The sequence below is a fragment of the Lethenteron reissneri genome, chromosome 32 (assembly GCF_015708825.2).
Source record: "Lethenteron reissneri isolate LAM-NWPU_2019-01 chromosome 32, ASM1570882v1, whole genome shotgun sequence".
Lineage (NCBI taxonomy): Eukaryota > Metazoa > Chordata > Hyperoartia > Petromyzontiformes > Petromyzontidae > Lethenteron > Lethenteron reissneri.
The window spans coordinates 9,446,776-9,467,346 of NC_083810.1; the positions used below are offsets into that span (position 1 = coordinate 9,446,776).

The 20,571-nt window shown below is 53.1% G+C and overlaps 1 protein-coding gene across 5 annotated transcripts in view; it reads right to left on the minus strand.

The window, feature by feature from the left end:
* Positions 1-212: 212 nt before the first annotated feature.
* Positions 213-20,571, minus strand: part of PIR (pirin) — a 41,211-nt gene continuing 20,852 nt past the window's right edge. For 4 of the 5 annotated variants that reach the window (XM_061563925.1, XM_061563927.1, XM_061563926.1 and 1 more), the window contains 5 exons: positions 11,907-11,991; positions 4,576-4,620; positions 3,176-3,258; positions 1,470-1,536; positions 214-938 (listed from right to left, as the gene is read on the minus strand). In XM_061563925.1, the coding sequence (XP_061419909.1) occupies positions 820-938; positions 1,470-1,536; positions 3,176-3,258; positions 4,576-4,620; positions 11,907-11,991 (399 nt within the window). In that variant the 3' untranslated portion in view covers positions 214-819. Of the gene's footprint in view, positions 939-1,469; positions 1,537-3,175; positions 3,259-4,575; positions 4,621-11,906; positions 11,992-20,571 lie in introns of all 5 variants that reach the window. The other variant, XM_061563928.1, reaches the window with a different exon arrangement.

Consider the following 20,571-nt stretch of genomic DNA (forward strand, 5'->3'; position numbering starts at 1 on the left):
CCCGACACGGCCAATCAGTAAAAAAGTGTCACGTTGACAAAAGACAAAGAGTTCACTGCTTTAGCCCACCAGTGTGTTGAAGCGCGAAACCACAACATTTACAATTTGAGTACGACGTTTCGCTGGTAATTGCATCCAGCATCACCATTCTGGCAAATTGCCCGATGATGCTGGATGCAATTACCAGCGAAACGTCGTACTCAAATTGTAAATGTTGTGGTGTCGCGCTTCAACACACCGGTGGGCTAAAGCAGTGAACTAATTGTCTTTTCCCAACGTCTTGTCTCTTCTCACAATTCAAGTTCGTAGAATCAACCCACCCGTGCCTGCAACCTGGCTTCATCCCAGAGGTCGCAATCGGGTACCCGTATCCTACCCGATACCCGGCCGGGTACGGGTAGCCGGGTATCGGGTAGGGTACGGGTACGGGTACCCGTTTGCGACCCTGGTGCGGCCGGGTACGGGTAAGGAATAAAAATCCGTTTGCGACCTCTGCCACTGAGAAAAGGAATGAAAAGCTTTGATGATGGTGGCTGGCCGTAGATGGTGACAATGATTGTGGTGAACACAGAAGCGACACAGTAGGTCATGGTGATGATGGTGGTGGTGGTGGTGATGATAGTCGTCCGATCGTTGCTGGTGAAAGTGAAGATAGCGGTGGTGATGACTCAGTAGGTGACAGTGAAGAAACAGAGTGATTGAAGTAACAGTTCAACATACATAGTGTCGATCGTGATGATGGTGCTGGAGATGGTGTCAATGATGATCATGGGAACGATGATGATGATGATGGTGGTGGTGCTGTACGCGATGATGCCATCAACGGCGGTTCCCATTCTGGGATTTCCAGCCCTTGGCTCGCTCGAAACCGTTGGTTCCGTTGCGGAAGTCAGAGATGGCCTCCTCAATCTCCTCCTGCGTGTTCATCACAAAGGGTCCTGCAAGACAAGCATCGACATCAACACAAAGACAAAGATCCCCCGTATAGCCTTTAACAGACTGTTGGAGCAAGTGCTACTATCGAGCACCTATGAAGGCTGGCTCGGGGCGATGTTTGCACACCGCACCAGGTAATCATTCTAGGCCGAGTCGACCTAGGGGAGGCCCACGACCTAGGGGAGGCCCAAGACCGGTTCCGATAACACCAGTGACGATTATAATCGCGAGCGGGTGTCGAACCCGGGTCGCGCCGGGTACGTAGCGCAGCGGCGCTGACCGCTATGTGCCACAGTTCCCCGTTGTGGTGCAGCGACGTTGCAGCGACGCCGCTCAGTCTTGACACGAGACGCCGCTGCCTCGGCGTGTGCCAGTGGTGGAGGCGTCGTGTGGACGCGCGGCCCCTGCCAAAGGCGTCTGGGAGTCCCTCTCTGACCCCGAATGTTTCCCACACCCTAAATTTAGACACTGCAGAAATCCATACTGTTGTTGTTGTTGATGATGATGGTGGTGGTGGTGGTGTCGTTATTTACCGTGCTTGACGATCGGCTCATTAAGAGGTTCCCCGGCCACGAGCACGAAGTGAGCCTCCTCCAGATCCTCGGGGACGGCAAACGTCGGGGAGATATGGGGAGACGCGGAGAGATGCGGGGAGACGCAGGGAGACGTGGGGAGACGCGGGGATCGCGGGGAGACGTGGGGAGACGTGGGGAGACGCGGGGATCGCGGGGAGACGTGGGGAGATGTGGGGAGACGCGGGGAGATGCGGGGAGACGTGGGGAGACGCGGGGAGACGTGGGGAGACGCGGGGAGATGCGGGGAGACGTGGGGAGACGCGGGGAGACGTGGGGAGACGTGGGGAGACGTGGGGAGACGCGGGGAGATGCGGGGAGACGTGGGGAGACGCGGGGAGACGTGGGGAGACGTGGGGAGACGTGGGGAGACGCGGGGAGATGCGGGGAGACGTGGGGAGACGCGGGGAGACGTGGGGAGACGTGGGGAGACGTGGGGAGACGCGGGGAGATGCGGGGAGACGTGGGGAGACGCGGGGAGACGTGGGGAGACGCGGGGAGACGCGGGGAGACGTGGGGAGACGCGGGGAGACGTGGGGAGACGTGGGGAGACGTGGGGAGACGCGGGGAGACGTGGGGAGACGTGGGGAGACGCGGGGAGATGCGGGGAGACGTGGGGAGACGTGGGGAGACGCGGGGAGATGCGGGGAGACGTGGGGAGACGCGGGGAGACGTGGGGAGACGTGGGGAGACGTGGGGAGACGCGGGGAGATGCGGGGAGACGTGGGGAGACGTGGGGAGACGTGGGGAGACGCGGGGAGACGTGGGGAGACGTGGGGAGACGTGGGGAGACGCGGGGAGATGCGGGGAGACGTGGGGAGACGTGGGGAGACGCGGGGAGACGTGGGGATCGTGGGGAGACGGGGGGAGACGTGGAGAGATGTGGGCAGACGGGGGGAGATGGGGGGTGACGTGGGGAGACGTGGGGAGACAAGGGGAGACGGGGAGAGATGGAGGGAGACGCGGGGAGACGTGGGGAGACGTGGGGAGATGCAGGAGACGTGGAGAGACATTAATTGCGTTAAACATGTGAAACATTGGAAACACATGAGATATTGAACACAAGAAACGTGTGCAGCACACAGAATACGTTGCCCATGCCAAATGTTGTCTCTTTGTTATGTCATAAGCCAAAATCAGGCCTGGATTTAATTACAGCCTCTCAATGGCAGTGGAGAGTGATTGGTCGTGAAGTCTGTAATCGTTAGTCTGTAGTCATCTGTAGTCATCAGGTTTGGTGATTTGAAAAGTGTATTGGTTTAGCCATGTTTGTTTGTTGTAGTACAGAGTTAAACTGATGGCCTTAATCTAAGTTGTCTTGTGGTTGTTGTTGGTTGTTTGACTTGCATCCCACTGGGATTTTTGCACACAGCGTTGGTGTACGGTGCTTTTTCTGCAATGTTTTGCTGTCTTTTCTTGGATTTTCTGTTTGCACTCAGTCACATAGTCACTTTAAGATGTTTTTGTTCATGTTTTTTTGTTTGTTGCGGTTGCACCCGATTCAAGAGCCGAATGGCTCACAGTGACTATACCTAATACATGAACTTGGTCGTGAAGTCAATGTCCGTTTGGAGTTGGCCATTTGGTGGTGGTCATGAGTCAGTATTTGTTGGGTGTTGCTCGTTGGTGGTTTGTTCGGTGCTCGTCGTTATGCGGCGGTCGGGCACCTGGTTCTGCATGAGCACGTGGTCTCCGTCGCCCAGCACCACGGTGTGATGTGCTTCCACTCGCTGCTCCGCTCCCGCTGGGCCTGCCAGAGGCAGCGGCAACATTGGGGATTGTCAGCAAGGGCAAGTTCAGAACATCCTAGTGCCCGCCTACTAATCCCTCTCTCTGCTCCCCCCCTCCCACCCCCACCACCGACGCGAACTCTGCGGTGGACTTAGACGGATGTGGGTAACCGCGAGCATAATCACCGAGTCGCAAGTGGATTTCGGCACGATCACAGAATTCATAATATAGGTTTTTGGGTCAGATCGCGTTATTTATAAATGTGTCGTAACCCTCCACCACCCGACACGGCTAAACAGTAAAAAATGTGTCACGTTTTCAAAGGACAAAATAATTCACTTCTTTAGCCCACCAACTTCTTTAGCCCACCAACTTCTTTAGCCCACCGGTGGGCTGAAGAAGTGAATTATTTTGTCCTTTGAAAACGTGACACATTTTTTTACTGTTTGGCCGTGTCGGGTGGTGGAGGGTTACGACACATTTATAAATAACGCGATCTGACGCAAATAATGGGCACACCTTCCTGGGTCAGGACGTACTCGGATGAAGGCCCTCGTTCGTCCACGCTGGGATGGTGGTGGTGCAATCATTATCATTCGGGTCATTGACCCATCGACTTATTCCATATTTATAACACTCTAGGTAGCGCTAACCACTACACCACTACTCCTCACTCACACTTACGTTCTTACACTCACTCTCTCAAACTCTCACACTCACTCACATACACTCACTCTCAGACTCACACACACACACTCACTCTCAGACTCACACACATACACACACTCTCACTCTCACACACTCAGACTTACACACACACTCACTCTCACACTCTCAGACTCACACACACTCTCACACACTCAGACTCACACACACTCTCACACTCTCAGACTCACACACACTCACTCAGACTCACACACACTCACTCTCACACTCTCAGACTCTCACACACACACTCACTCATTCTCACACTCTCACACACACTCACTCTCAGACTCTCGCACACACACTCACTCTCACACTCTCACACACACACACTCACGCACACTCACACACACTCACACACTTAGACACTTTCACACACACTCACACACACTCTCAGACTCTCACACACACACTCTCACACACTCTCACACACACATAATCAGACTCACACACACACTCACTCTCACACACTCACACACACTCAGACTCACACACTCTCTCTCTCACACACACACACGTCCCCCCATGCTCCCCACGACCGTGTTGGACGCCGCGTCACAACCCAAACCGCCGTTGCCGCCAGCGACAGCGTGCCGGGCGACGGCGCGATCGAAGTGGCGGTGTGGCTCACCCAGCGTCACGGCGCCTGCCAGCGTGTACACCATGCCCGTCCAGCCTGCAAAGACAACGCGCATGTGCTGTGTCATCCGTGACGATTTCTGTGTTTTCAGGTCAACGGCAAATTATTTCGATTTAAAGCTTTCGTGACTGCAGGGATTCATCTTCTTGGTTCTTTCGGCAAAGTCACGTAGAAGGGAAAAAAAAACTTATATAAATTTATTTTATTATTTTATTTTGTTTTATTTTATTATTTCCCTTCTACGTGACTTTACCGAAAGAACCAAGAAGAGGCAAATTATTTGTCCGCGATCTCGAGCCGCCCCATCCCTTTGCGCCGGGGGGCATCTGACGGCACTTCCATACCGCGACGAGCGTCTTACACGACATCTCCTCTCCACGCGGGTGAAAGGGCACCAAACCCAGTGGCTGCTGGTGCTGCCTAATCGGCATCCATTCGAATTTGGAAAAATTTGAACCGCGGCAACTGGGGCACAACGGCCCACGGTGAGGAGCGAGGAGAGTTTTACGATGGGGGGCAATGCCCCCCCACCCTCCCCGCCATCGCCCCCTACCTCCTGGATCCGCCACCGTTGCCTTGTGCATCTCAAACAATCCATCTCCTTACCGTGACCCACCACACTGCCCCCCCCCACCCCTCCTGCAGTTCATGAGAAATCGAGTTTATCAGAAATACAGCCTGGGCACTCCATTTCCATCCCCCCAGAGAACTCGGTCTGCTATTCCTCCCACACGCAACGCGTGGAATTGGCCAAAACTACCCAACAGAGCTGGCGCGATTACGTCGAGTGATGGACGAAGATTCTTCTGGACTTTTTTTTCTGGTCATTTACTCGGGGCCCCGTTTGAAATGGCAGCTGCCCCCCACGTCCAAGTGCCTCCCGAAGGAGGGAAACCCCCAACAAGCCACGCCCAGCGAGACGTGGCTGACGATGCCGATGCCACACCAAGCGCTGACCGTCACCGGTCATTTTATTCCGACCATTTTCATTTTATCCGATTGTTCGACGAATCAACCGACGATCGTCAAGGGTAATCGATTACTCACATAGCAGATAGGACAGTTCTACTCGTAAATTCCTCTTCTATGACCACCCCTTCCTCTCTCTTTTTCCACACCTCCCCGTCTCCCTTCATGACTTCACCTTCCTCAATCCCATGCCCCCCCCCTCCTTTACTCCCTCGCTCCATCCCTCTCGAGCCCCCCTCCCCTACCCTGCCCCCCCACGCTCACTGGCCACGGTATCTCGCGATCGCGCCCGGAGTATTCGCGCCGTGGCAGCAGCCCGGCCCCTGCGATGCCGTTTGCGGCTCGTCGAGATAAAAAAAAGCCCAGACTCACGCAACCACGGCACACGGCGTGGCCAAAACCACCACCACCACCGCCACCACCAAAACAACAACCAGACACAACCGCGTACTGCTGCGCTGCAGGGGGGGAGCAGCAGCAGCAACAGAGAACCACGTGTGTGTTTGTGTGTGTACGTGTTTGTGTGTGTTTGTGTGTACGTGTTTGTGTGTACGTGTGTGTTTGTGTGTGCGTGTGTTTGTAGCGGTAGTGTAGCAGTTAGCGCGCTGCGCTATGAACCCGGCAACCCGAGTTCGATTCCCCAACACTAGTGACGATTATCTGAACCGGTCCTGGGCCTCCCGTAGGTCGACTCAGCCTCAAATGAGTACCTGGTGCGGTGTGTAAACATCACCCCTGGGGAGACAAAGGCGGTCGGACGTGGTGCTGGCCACCCACCGTTCCGGCCTTCATAGGTGCTCGCTAACAGCACTTGCCCCTAAGTCTGTTAAGACTACGCGGGGGATCTTTGCCTTTGTGTGTGTGTAGGAGCGACGCTCACAACAAACGAGCTGAGTGCCGGGCGGATAAACACACAGCAAGTTGGCACAGTTGAGGTGGCGGTGGTGGTGGTGTGGGCACAGATGATGGTGGAGAGGGGGGGGGGTGGGCACAGGTGATGGTGGGGGGGGGGGCACAGGTGATGGTGGGGGGGGGGGCACAGGTGATGGTGGGGGGGTGGGCACAGGTGATGGTGGGCACAGGTGATGGTGGGGGGGCACAGGTGATGGTGGGGGGTGGGCACAGGTGATGGTGGGGGGGGTGGGCACAGGTGATGGTGGGGGGGGTGGGGACAGGTGATGGTGGGGGGGGCACAGGTGATGGTGGGGGGGTGGGCACAGGTGATGGTGGGGGGGGGCACAGGTGATGGTGGGGGGGGCACAGGTGATGGTGGGGGGGGGCACAGGTGATGGCGGGGGGGCACAGGTGATGGTGGGGGGGGCACAGGTGATGGTGGAGGGGGTGGACACAGGTGATGCACCTGCCAATCATTTCAGTCAACCCGGGGCACCCGGGGTCTGCCCTGTGACCTTCTGCCATCGGCCGGCGCAGGCGCCATGGTGACGTCCCCGCCACTTAGTGGCAAATGACGGTTGTTGTTGTTATTGTTGTTGTTATTGTTGTGCCGAGGGGGTCGACTCAGCCTCAAATGAGTACCTGGTGCGATGTGTGATGGTGGTGCTGGCCACCCACCCCCTCGTGTGCCGTGGTGGCCCTCATCGATAATATACCCTGCGCAGGCTGCACAAGGGCATATTTGACTTTGTACCTGTGCGCGTGCATTTGTGGCGCACACACGAAGCGCACCTAGCCTGGCACAAGCGCTGTCGCGACGTCAACCGTCGCTTAGCGGCGAACCGCGGCCGCTGTTTTTGTGTCGGCAGGCTACTCTAACAGTCTGACTTTGCTGGTCACGGCTCCAACCAATCTGTGCGGATGGGGGCCCTCCCCACCATCACCAACTCTGGCTCGTCGATCAGCGCTCGGCTCGGTGCGGTGTGCAAACATCGGCACGGTGTGGCGGTGGCTGGGGGGGGGAGAAACAAGGTGGTAGGGGGCCGGGCGCGTGTGGTTTGCATTTTCTTTTCCACCGGCCACACGACCGTCAACTCGCCACGCGTCGGTGCTCGACTCACGAAAGGAACTCGTTGTGCCCCCAACCACCGCAGCGGTCGACGTGGTGGGGTGCGGGGAGCCCGCTCGTTGCCTCGGTGTGTCTGGGTTCTCGAGGTCCCCGAGGTGTTTGTCTTTACTCTCTGATGGCATCTGGTTCTCGGTTTTGTGTTTTTTTGTTTTGTTTGCTCCCCCCCCCCCCCTCCCTTAAAACTCAAATGAGTACGCACACGCACACAGATCCCCCCCACCCACCCACCCACCCTGCTTCCACCCCTGTATAGTCTTAACAGACTGCTAGGGCAAGTGCTGTTTGGCGAGCACCACGCCCGGCCGCCTTAGTCTTCCCCGCAGTGCACCAGGTGCCAATTGAAAGGCCGGGTCGGGTATAAATTCGCCACTCGTTGATCGGCCGCGAGCGGGATTAGAACTCGAGGTGGCTGGGTTCATAGCGCAGTGCGCTGACCGATTCTGCTGCCGCTCCCCACACACACACACACCCATCCCAGCTCCACCCTCTGCCACACACACACACGTACGTGCGTGTGTGTGTGTGGCAGAGGGTGGAGCTGGGATGGAACACGGGGAAAGCCAACATTTAAAAAATATATAATAAATATAATAAAACCCATGGAAAAGGGGGAGAGGGGGAACAAAAATGATGAAAGAATAAAAATAAAATTGCCGCTTGCACACAACATCCGCTGGAGAGGGCGACTCAGTGGAAAACCCGCGCGGTGGCACACACACGCGCACACATGCACCCATTCACGTGCAGACACACACACACGCACATGCACCCATTCACGTGCAGACACACACAAAAACGCACATGCACCCATTCACGTGCAGACACACACACACGCGCACACATGCACCCATTCACGTGCAGACACACACACACGCACATGCACCCATTCACGTGCAGACACACACAAAAACGCACATGCACCCATTCACGTGCAGACACACACACACACACGCGCACACATGCACCCATTCACGTGCAGACACACACACACACACGCGCACACATGCACCCATTCACGTGCAGACACACACAAAAACGCACATGCACCCATTCACGTGCAGACACACACACACGCGCACACATGCACCCATTCACGTGCAGACACACACACACAAACACACATGCACCCATTCACGTGCAGACACACACACACAAACGCACATGCACCCATTCACGTGCAGACACACACACACAAACGCACATGCACTCATTCACACGCACACACTCGTGCCAACACAGGCACAGGCACACACAAATACCCCCTGGGTATCCTTTTAACAGACTGTTAGAGCAGCATCTCTGAAGGCCGGCACGGAATAAGTGGGGGTGGGTGGCCAGCTCCACAACTGACCGCCTTTGTCTCCCCAGTGGCGATGTTTACACACTGCACCAGGCATTCATTTGAGGCCCAGGACCGTTTCCTATAATCGTCACTGGTGTTGGCCGTGAGCGAGAATTGAACTCAGAATAGCGGCTTTGTAGAGCAGCGCACCCACCCACGCACACACACACACAAGCATCCATGCACACGCACACACACAAGCACCCATGCACACGCACACACACACACACGCACCCATGCACACGCACACACACGCACACACACAAGCACCCATGCACACATGCACACGCACACACACAAGCACCCATGCACACGCACACACGGCACCCATGCACACATGCACACGCAAACACACAAGCACCCATGCACACGCACACACACAAGCACCCATGCACACGCACACACACAAGCACCCATGCACACGCACACACACAGGCACCCATGCACACGCACACACACAAGCACCCATGCACACGCACACACAAGCACCCATGCACACGCACACACACAAGCACCCACGCACACACATACACACACAAGCACCCATGCACATGCACACACAGCACCCAATCGTGTCAGCACAGGCACACACAAATATCCCCGGAATATCCCCCAGGTAGCCTTTAACAGACTGTTCGGGCAAGTGCTGATGACGGGCACCAAGCAAAGCCGGCACTCCACACGAGGGGGTGGGTGCACAACACCACGACCGTTGTTTCTGCCACTGCTCATGCCACACCAGGTACTCATTTATTTCCGAGTGGACAAAGCGGAGGCCCAGCACAGATTCAGATATTCGTTATCAGGCGTGAGCGGGAATCGAACTTGGGTGGCCGGGTTCGCAAGCACAGTGCGCTATCCACTACACTACCACTCCCCACACACACGCACGCCACACAGGTGCGTGCACAAATTTGTAAGAACACACACAGACGTGTGTTCATACAAAGACAAACATCGCCCATATAACCCACAAAGACTGCAGGGGCAAGTGGGAGATGGCGTGACCAACACCATGCCATGTCCCACTGCTAATGTTTACCAGCTACACATTTAAGGCTGAGTAGATATAGAGGAGGCCCACGACTGGTTCAGATATCACTCCCAACTGATGTTGGCCGTGGCTGGGAATCAAACCTAGATCGCCAGGTTCACAGCGCAGTAGGCTAGCCACGCTACGTGCACATTGAGGCCACGTGAAGTATTGAAGGCTCGCTGGCAGGAGGTCACAGGACAGACCCAGGTGCCATGGGTTGACTGACTTAAGAAGACCGGCAGATGTATACGCACACACGTGCACACTTGCACAAACACAAGTACACACTTGCACGCACAAACACAGCAGCAGGCCACACGTCACCAACAGCAAAGGAGGCCGCCGTCTGTACGCCGGACCACATGATCACCAGACCACATGTACAATCGGACCACATGAACGGCAGACCACACCATTAACGGACCACACGTACACAGGCTCGCACGGCCAGTAGACCGCTAAAACGGCAGGCCACATCATCACACAGACGTCCACCAGGCCGCATAAACATCAGCGGTCAGGTTCACATCTCGACGAATCGGCGAAAACACATCGGCTTGGCAACGGGCCCCGCGAGCCGTTTACGGAGCGAAAGAAAAAATCTCCCCAACAGCACGTGGATCCGCCTGCAAATCTTCCATCGCGCGCACGCACACACGCACGCACGCACGCACGCACGTGCGCGAGATGGCACGAACGAGCGGACCTCCCCGCGCTCGACGCGACGGAGCGAGGAAGCGCGAGCGACGCCGCGCGGTGGCTCGGCTCCCAGGGATGTAAAAAAAAACGCACGCAAAGCCGAGCGACATTTATGCCCTCCCCTTTGCTTTGTGTTTCTTTCATTTCGCGTGGCGCCAAGAGAGCTGAATCTTCTCGCCGAATTGTTTTTTTTCCACGCCGCCGGTAGACAGACCGCAGTCGGCGGGCACGCGACTACCACTCGTGGCCTGTGATGCTGCGAGAGGGATACTGGATGCGGCAGTGTGCCGGGCACAGACATGTATGTACGTATATTGAGCTTCTTTCGAAAACCTTACGTAGCCAACGATGCTAATCAGGGGTGCGTGGGAAGGACAGCAAACTAAACACAAAAAGCAGTTTCAAAGAAATCACTTTTCAATCTTGGAATGTTTTCTCGGGACGCGGACCGGGACAGACCGGGGGGTGGAAACGAAGCCCTGGTGGTGCCTCACCGGGGCGCCTGGGTTCATTCCAACACCACACCGCCACCGTCGACCGTCTGCGTCCCGTTACGGAGTGGGCGTCTGAGTTCACGCCTGAGCAAAAATTAAGTATCTGTATATAAAAAAAACGGAATTGCTTGCAAATCACTCACAGAATGAGTCCGATATCGTCGCAACTCAGAGGCAAAAGCAGAGGTTGATCTTTGGACAGTGCTCGGATGGGCAGTGAAATACGGTCAAGTAACCGCCGCAACCAGTGTGGCATGGAGGGGGAGCCTCATCCAGCAGTGGATTGAAAATGGGGCTGCACGCGTCCACACACAAACCTCAAAACAAAGAAGCACGCTCGTCAAAAGCAACGGCACTTCTTTACAGCACGCAGACAGAGAGAGACAGGGTGGTGCCTATGTGCTATGCAGAAGGGCCATTGCCTGAAACGTTGGCTAATGTATATATGTTTTTTTTTAAGGCCATAGGGTCACTGACGGGCGTGCCGAGTTCTTTTTTGTTTATTCTTCTCGCGAGTTCACCGCCAAGGCGGCAGCGGCGTCGCCAAGTAACCCGTTTCATTTTGACGACGTCCGCAATCGATCGCTCAACCCGCGCACACGCGACGGGCGGTCGGCTTTGACGCGGCAGCGCGACAGACCGCCGCTACGCTCGACGGTGGAGGGACTTGGTCAAACGTCACCGAGCGAAAGTCTCTGGAAGAAAGGGCCCTGGGAATCGCGGGGCGTCGCCGGCGTTACTGGAAGGGCGCGTCGTTACCCTGCGGCACAGGCTGGGAGTGCGTGGCTCCCTGCGCCAAGCGGAAGTCCAGGTACATCGTCGGCGTGCGGGTGTACACCTTGGACTGCTCGCACACGGACAAAGTGGGGAGACACGGGGAGCGGGAGACACGGGGCGTTATTGCCAGCACCGATAATGCTCACTCGTTCATCCACCTGCTCGCTCGCCCATCTACCCATTTTTATTGTTGGGTCACCCACAAAATTCGACATCCACCCACTCATTCACTCACTCACCCATCCACCGACTAAATCACCTACCCATCCACTTGTTGACTCGCCCATTCCGTTCACTCACTTGCTTCTAACCCACTCAGTGAACCGCTCATTCAACCGCTTGCTCATTTGATCACCTGCTCAACCACTCATCAACCCGTGAAATCGCTCGTTCATCTACTCGTGTTCCCATCTGTCATCCAATCGCTTGTTCACTTGCTCGCCCGCTCTTCGACAGGACAAACTGCTCATCCGCCCGCTTGCTTGCTCGCGTGATCATCTTGTCAACCACGCGTCCACGCATTAAATCACTTGTCCCCTTGCTCGCTTACTTATCCACCCGCTCGATCCTGTCTCTAACCGGGGCTGCCCTCGCGTTAACGGGTCTGCTGGCCGGTGGGGGGTGGAAGGGTGGGTGGGGGGTTGCGTTTTACGGTGGACATTAATCTCTCCCGCGCCGGAGACGCGGTGTTTATTTGGCTTCGTGCGGGTGGTCCGGCGACTCGTCAATTCAGCTGACCACGGCGGTGACCCCTGACCCCGAGAGGTCGCTCCCTCGAACCGCGTTGTCTCTGCTGCCGGCCGAGATAACAAAATAAAAAAAGTGAAAGCTCCCGAACTTACTGACGGCTCTCGACACTCGAACTGCGAACGAGCATCAGGGTCAACGGATGAGCCCACCATTTTTTTTACTTGATACAGCGAGCGTGCTGTGACGGTTCCACCTGAAGACGGAGGCTTGTGTTGCCTCCGAAACGTCGTGATTTTTATTTTATTTTTATTTTTTACCTACATGACTTTACCGAAAAAACCCAAGAATATGATAAAACACCTACCAGTTCATGTTGAAGAGTTTGATCGGAATCAAAAATGGCTTTCCGATTGATCGACTGGCCTCCACAATGGGAGTGCGGAATATTCACCACTGGCTCAGAGCCCACCGATGGCGATGAGCGAATGCCCAAATGTTTGAACAAATAAACCCTCTGATTGGACTTGATACCGAATATATACACGACTGTGACTAGACGACCAAGTCTAACGGTGTTCTGGAAGGTTTAGAAATTTGCCATGTGACACAAATGAAGTTGAGTCTGTTTATGAGTCGAAAAAAAAACGTGAAAACCAACATTCTCAAATCTTGAGCCCACTCACAAATTACTGTCGAGAGGCAGAGTGGTTTCACTCAAGTGGGCAGCGTTGCTCTAAAAGATCTCAAAACATACGAACCTCATCCTCGGTGAACCGAGTCATTTGCCTGCCATGGAGTGTGACGCTAAATTCAATTACTATTCTTAGGTTTTTCGGTAAAGTCACGTAGGTAAAAAAAAAATCTAAATTAATGAAAGTAAAATAAAATACAGCTGTCGGGCTGTGACGGTTCCACCTGAAGATGGAAGCTTGTGTTGCCTCCGAAACGTCGTGATTTTTATTTTATTTTACTTTTATTAATTTTGATTTTTTTAACCTACGTGACTTTACCGAAAAACCTAAGAATATGAATCCTTGCAGTCACGAAAGCTTCAAATCTAGAATCAATTACTATTACCACGACGAGTACAGCACACGTGCTTTCATATACCATCATAGACACACACGTACCGACATGTGAATTGAAGGTGCAACGCTTAACCAACCCCAGCTCCAGCAATTTGCTGAATTGTCAAGATTCAGGGTCTCCATTCGTTTAATTAAGGTCGGATTCTTGTTTTTTTACAAACACGGCGTCAAATAGGAGTAGAGCTTCCAGTGGCTGCTCCAGAGTTGATGCGAACCCACTGCATACAACAACAAATACAAATTCTAGATTTGAAGCTTTCGTTGACTGCAAGGATTCATATTCTTAGGTTTTTCTCGGTAAAGTCACGTAGGTAAAAAATTTAAATTAATAAAAGTAAAATAAAATAAAAATCACGACGTTTCGGTGGCAACACAAGACGGAAGCTTGTGTTGCCTCCGAAACGTCGTGATTTTTATTTTATTTTACTTTTACTAATTTAAATTTTTTACCTACGTGACTACTGAAAAAACCTAAGAAAACAAATACAAAGGCCGCAACAGACTCTTTGGGGCTGTCAGCTAGCGCCTACCAAGACCGGCACTGCACACGAGGGGGTGGGTGGCTAGCACCATGCCCTGGCCGCCTTTGTCTCCTTTGTGGCAATGCTTACGCACCACGCCAGGTATTCTTTTGAGGCTACGTCGACTTAGGGGAAGCCCGGGACCAACTTAGAAATTCTTCACTGGTTTTGGCCGTGAGCGGGAATCTAACTCGGGTTGCCGGCTTCGTAGTGCAGCCCGCTAACCACTACGCCACGGCTCAACGCGCGCGTACAACAACAGATACAAACTGACAAACATTTAATATCGTTTACGCACGCGATCAAAGCGCGTATCTTGATCTTGAGAAGGCATCTCAATCCATGAATCGATGCGTCATGCCACCCCGGGATTTGAGCGCACGAAGCCCAAGCGCTTGTTTTTTTTCAGCTCTGACCTCGGCTGGGGCTCGCTCGATCGGCGCACAAATGAACCTTCCGAGGTGGCAGCGTCTCCGAATGGCTCGCGGCACAACAGGAAGGCTCCCAGCGTGCTGTGCGCATGATGGCAGCAGTGTCACGGCCACCGGATCAAAAATAGCTGAACGCGCACGGCCGTTTTGTTTATAGGCATCAAGGAGGACAACAAAAGCAACTTGCGTATTCCCTTTAACTCGCTTGCGAGTCATTTAATCCGCGTGTTCCTCTTCCCGTCTCCCAGCGGAATTCTAAGCACGCACCTCTCCGTGCTTCAGCCGTTGCCCCATTTTGCAATCGTCAGCGGCCGTGTTTCTGAGCCGTACACGTCACACCGATTACGAATGTTCTCCTTTTGGCACAACGATACGTTTCTATTCCGTTGTCAGGTTCAGATTTACAAGAGTGCTCCACCCTGCTCTCATCTCTAGACTCTTCATTTAATCGTTTTCATTCCCAGTCTACCTTCAGCATCTGTCCTCGGTAGACAAAGACAAAGATCCCCCCCCCCTTCCGTGTAGCCTTAACAGACTGTTGGGGCAAGTGCTGTTAGCGAGTAGCACCTATGAAGGCCGGCACGGCACATGAGAGGGTGGGTGGCCAACACCACGCCCGACCGCCTTTGTCTCCCCAGTGGTGATGTTTAAACACCACACCAGGTACTCATTTGAGGCTGAGTCGACCTAGGAGAGGCCCATGACAGGTTCAGATAACCGTAAATGGCGTTGGCCGTTAGCGGGAATCCAACTTGGGTCGCCGGGTTCGTAGCACAGGGCGCTAATCACTACACTACCGCTCCCCACATGCACGCACTCACACACTCAAACACACACACACATATACCCCACTGTGTGTTCCAGTTGTGTGCTTCTGGCAGATACTTCCACTCGTTCAGTGAACTCGCTGTTGTACGTGACCTTTGTGTTGCTCGTATTGATCTTGAGCCCCACCTTGCAGCCCTCTTTATTAAGCGCTACTTCAATCGTTCCCTTCACCGTAGCTCCAGACCCCGTGCCGTCTACGACACCTTTCTCTGCACGTATTACGAACGACGTTGGCTCCGCTGATCACATCTGGATTCGAATAAACGACGTCCATTTCGCCTACACGAAAGAATTCATCGTGCCTGACGGGAACACCAAAACGAGTAACAGGTGGGCCGCGAGAAGGGGCTACCGTTTCCCAGTGTGACTGTGGCCCCAAACTATCGAACATAAAATATATATTTTTGGTTATACCACGTAAGGCCTACCGAGCTGTGTAGCTCATTTTCAAAAGCGACCTGGCCACAAGCGGTAGCTCAACGAAGCTGCTCATCGTGTGAAAATTTATAGCAGCCAAACACTCGAAACGGAAGAACAGCAAAACGACACAAACCCTCTCCCGTAGCTCTCTCGTGGCTAGCAGACCTCGGCACTGGCATTTAGCTCCTGAACAAATTGCTGCCATACGCAAGAATAAAAAATAATAAAAGTGTTGTACAACCCGGCACACAGTATTATGGCCAATGCATTTTCTCACCAGTTAGAGCAAGCACTGGAATTTGTTTAGGTATTACTCTGTTAATAGGTGGCCACACGGCTGGGAGACCAGAGAACAGAGCTAACACCGCTGAGATCCTGGGTTTGAATCCAGACTTCAGCGACTTCTGACCCAAACTGGCATCTCCCGAGTGTAAGTGAGTTGATGGTCTCAGCCCGTCCAACGATGACCGCACTAAATAAAAAAAAAACATCGCGATCAACAATGCGGTTCCCCACTTTATTCGGCTAAAATTCCCGCCCCGAGAATTAAAACATCGGGTCGGTCCATCACGCGTCGAACATTAACTCTCGTGCGCGGAGCGAGTGGGAAAGCGCTGCCCTCTGCGGCGCGCAAACCCGAGGATCACGTGACAGGACCTCCAGAGACGCAGCCTGGCGGCAGCCGCCTCTGTGCGTCGTTCTCCAACACGCAGGGTGAGCAACTGCTCTGACGCGAGAAAGTCATCATGTAGAAGGGAAAATTTAAAATAATAAAAACAAAACATAATAAAATTAAATTCTCACGACGTTTCGGCCACAACGCAAGCAGCCGTCCTCATGTGAAGAACAGGTCTGCCGGGAAGACAGCATCTGAATGAAACACCTTGTCAAGGCGCTCTTCCCCCTCCAACCCAGCTTAAATATACGCTCCAAGCCTGGTGGTGTTTCATTCAGACGCTGTCTTTCCGACAGACCTGTTCTTCCCCTGGGATGGCTGCTTGCGTTGTGGCCGAAACGTCGTGAGAATTGTATTATGTTTTATTTTTATTATTTTATTATTTCCCTTCTACGTGACTTTACTGAAAGAACCAAGAAGATGAATCCCTGCAGTCACGAAAGCTTTAAATCGAAAAAAAATCTCCCCGTCGCCGCCGCCGCCGCGCGACGCCGATAGCACGATCGGGGGGGGGGGATTTGGGGGTAAAACGACGAAATAGGAGGAGGAGGATGAAGGTACAACTCTCCGTGTAGCGGCGAGACGCACGTGCGTGGCGTAGGGGGCCCAGTGGGCTGCACTCCGCTCCACAGGGCCCGGAGATGGGGGGGGAGGGGGGTAGAGACCGCGTCTGCTTTCACTTAAAAAGACACGGAGCAGGGGAGGCGAGGGTTTGGCAAAACTTACAAACAAAACCTCGCTGCCGTGTCACAATCCACCAGCTGCCCGGGGGCCCCAGCCCCCCAGACCACGAGCAGATGAAAAAAAGTTTAAATGTGCAAAGGAGGAACTTTAACAACGAAAGAAAATGAGGGCGAGACAGCGAACAGAGATACTGTCTGGTGGCGCGCGCCTGTGATCCAAAAATTTGTGAGTTCATGGGCCCTATGTGAGTCTGTGGGTCGTGTGTGAGTCTGTGGGTCCTGTGTGAGTCTGTGGGTCGTGTGTGAGTCTGTGGGTCGTGTGTGAGTCTGTGGGTCGTGTGTGAGTCTATGGGTCCTGTGTGAGTCTATGGGTCGTGTGTGAGTCTGTGGGTCGTGTGTGAGTCTGTGGGTCGTGTGTGAGTCTGTGGGTCGTGTGTGAGTCTGTGGGTCGTGTGTGAGTCTATGGGTCCTGTGTGAGTCTGTGGGTCGTGTGTGAGTCTGTGGGTCGTGTGTGAGTCTGTGGGTCGTGTGTGAGTCTGTGGGTCGTGTGTGAGTCTGTGGGTCGTGTGTGAGTCTGTGGGTCGTGTGTGAGTCTGTGGGTCGTGTGTGAGTCTGTGGGTCGTGTGTGAGTCTGTGGGTCGTGTGTGAGTCTGTGGGTCGTGTGTGAGTCTGTGGGTCGTGTGTGAGTCTGTGGGTCGTGTGTGAGTCTGTGGGTCGTGTGTGAGTCTGTGGGTCGTGTGTGAGTCTGTGGGTCGTGTGTGAGTCTGTGGGTCGTGTGTGAGTCTGTGGGTCGTGTGTGAGTCTGTGGGTCGTGTGTGAGTCTGTGGGTCGTGTGTGAGTCTGTGGGTCCTGTGTGAGTCTATGGGGCCTATTAAGGTTCTACGTAAATCCGCAGAACCTATGAAAATGCATTGGTCCTTATGTTTTAAGGGCTGACTTAAAATGAGACTTATATTTTTATGATCGGAGTTAAATGAAAAAAGGTTATATAATTTGAAGCTTTCGTGATTGTAGAAATCCATGCTCTTTAGCTATATAACCTCACAGCAGCTCTCTCGCCCGCTTCAGCAGTTGTCCTGCTGTAATTGTCTCACCTGATGACGATCGCTTGTGTGGCAATCAAAACGTCGTGATCTATTATTTTCTACCTACGTGACTTTACCCGAAAGAACCAAAGAGTAAGGTTATATAATGTTGGAGCACATTTGGCAAAAAGCTCTGCTCCTATCATCATCATCATCATCATAAAATGTCAGTGTCATCTTCATCATCGTGACACCATTACCACCATCACTGTCACGAATGCGACCGCCACCGCCATTGATGCCACCACTATGACCATGATCCAGGTGTAATGGTGGACACCCGTGATGGCGCACACCTATGACCCGGCGCTTCGGAGGCAAGGGTCAGCGGATCACGCAGTGATTTGCGAGACTCCCAAAGTTATGCCGAGCTGTGAGGTGGCCCAGAGGTGGCAACACAACAGCAAGTGGGATCATGTACCAGTCTGTGCGGAACACCCCCTTGTATGCACGTGGGCTTTCTCCCACATGCATAGCACGTAAAAAAAACATTTACTAAACATTCACCAGAAGGATTCCTCCTGACAACGAGTCTTGAGACTCATTTACTAGTTGCTGGATGATACATGATTATTAATGTTCATATTTTAATATGAAAGCCTCACTGAGTAGCAATAATCATATTCACGATATTCCTGCTTGTAATATTTGGCGAATTCCTCTTAGTTTATATATCTAAAATGTGTTTTTGTGGAAGGAAGCTGGCGAGATTGGTAATGCACGCTCACAATCTCCTCTGTGTAGTTGGCCTGTCAGCGACCAACTCACTGTGCTAACAAGTAAGTCACCATGGTGGCGAGATGTTAACTACCTCGCCTGGTATACAGGAGGTCGTGGGTTCGATCCCGATCCTGACGCCTGGATATTTGGGGTTGGCGTGTTCTCCCTGTGGTCGCGTGGATTTTTCCCTTCACATTTAGCTGCCATAAATTTCCACACGACAAGCCACTTCGTTGAGCTATCATTTGTAGCCAGGTCACTTCTGAAAAAGAGCGATGTAGCTCAGTGGGCCTTACCTGGTAAAATAAAAACAATTTTTAGTTTAAGCAAGAGGAGGCCCCATCACTGTACAATTCCACCTAACCTCCACCACCAAGCTCCACCTTTGAGTTGCGTGATCGCAGCACCCGGCCAACACCAACAAAACCGCGAAAAGTTTTTTTTTTACCGCAGCCTTTTTAGCCGGAAACAAAAATTAGTAAAAAAAAAAACACAAGAACGCCGAGTGAGGTTTAAATGAAAAGGCGAGGGGCTCGCAGCGGCAACTTCACAAGCAGCTGCTGGCTCAGAACCAACGTGAGGAGACGGGGGGGGGATGGGGGACGGAGACGGGGAGATGGGGGATGACGGGATGAGAATGGGGAGATGGGGGAGATGGAGAGAAACGGGGAGATGGAGAAACTGGGGAGATGGGGGAGATGGAGAAGATGGTGCAGCTGGCCTGGGGAGGCAAAACATTGTATAATGCCGACATTGCTCACTTTGTGAACCGAGAAGAGAGGGGAGAGAGAAGAGGACTGAGAAGCAGAGATAGGTGAGGACAGGAGGTGTGGTGAGGATAAGAGAGAGAATACGTGGTAGGGGTTTAAGGAGAGAGATTAGGAGGAGAGTAGAGGAGGAGAGAAGAGAGGGGAGGAGGGGAAAGGAGTCGAGAAGAAGGCAAAGGACAGGAGAAAGGGGAGGACAGAAGAAGAGAGGACACGAACATTTTAAATAGGAGAGAAGATGGAGAGAAGGCGGAGAGGAGAAATTAAAAGGGGAGAGACAAGAGGACACGACAAATTAAAAGGGGAGAGACAAGAGGACACGACAAATTAAAAGGGGAGAGAAGACGGAGGAGAGGAGACGAGAGGACAGGAGCATGGACAGAAGAAGAGGCAAATGGAAAGGATTCTAGATTTGAAGCTTTCGTGACTGCAAGGATTCATATTCTTAGGTTTTTTTCGGTAAAGTCACGTAGGTAAAAAATTTAAATTAATAAAAGTAAAATAAAAACTAAATAAAAATCACGACGTTTCGGAGGCAACACAAGCTTCCGTCTTCAGGTGGAACCGTCACAGCACGATAGCTGTATCACTTGTTTTTATTTTACTTTTATTAATTTTTATTTTTTTACCTACGTGACTTTACCGAAAAAACCTAAGAAAATGGAAAGGAGTTCAGAGGAGTTCAGGGGCGGACAGAAGGGACGGGGGAAAGTCGATGAGAAGAACGATTAACAATCA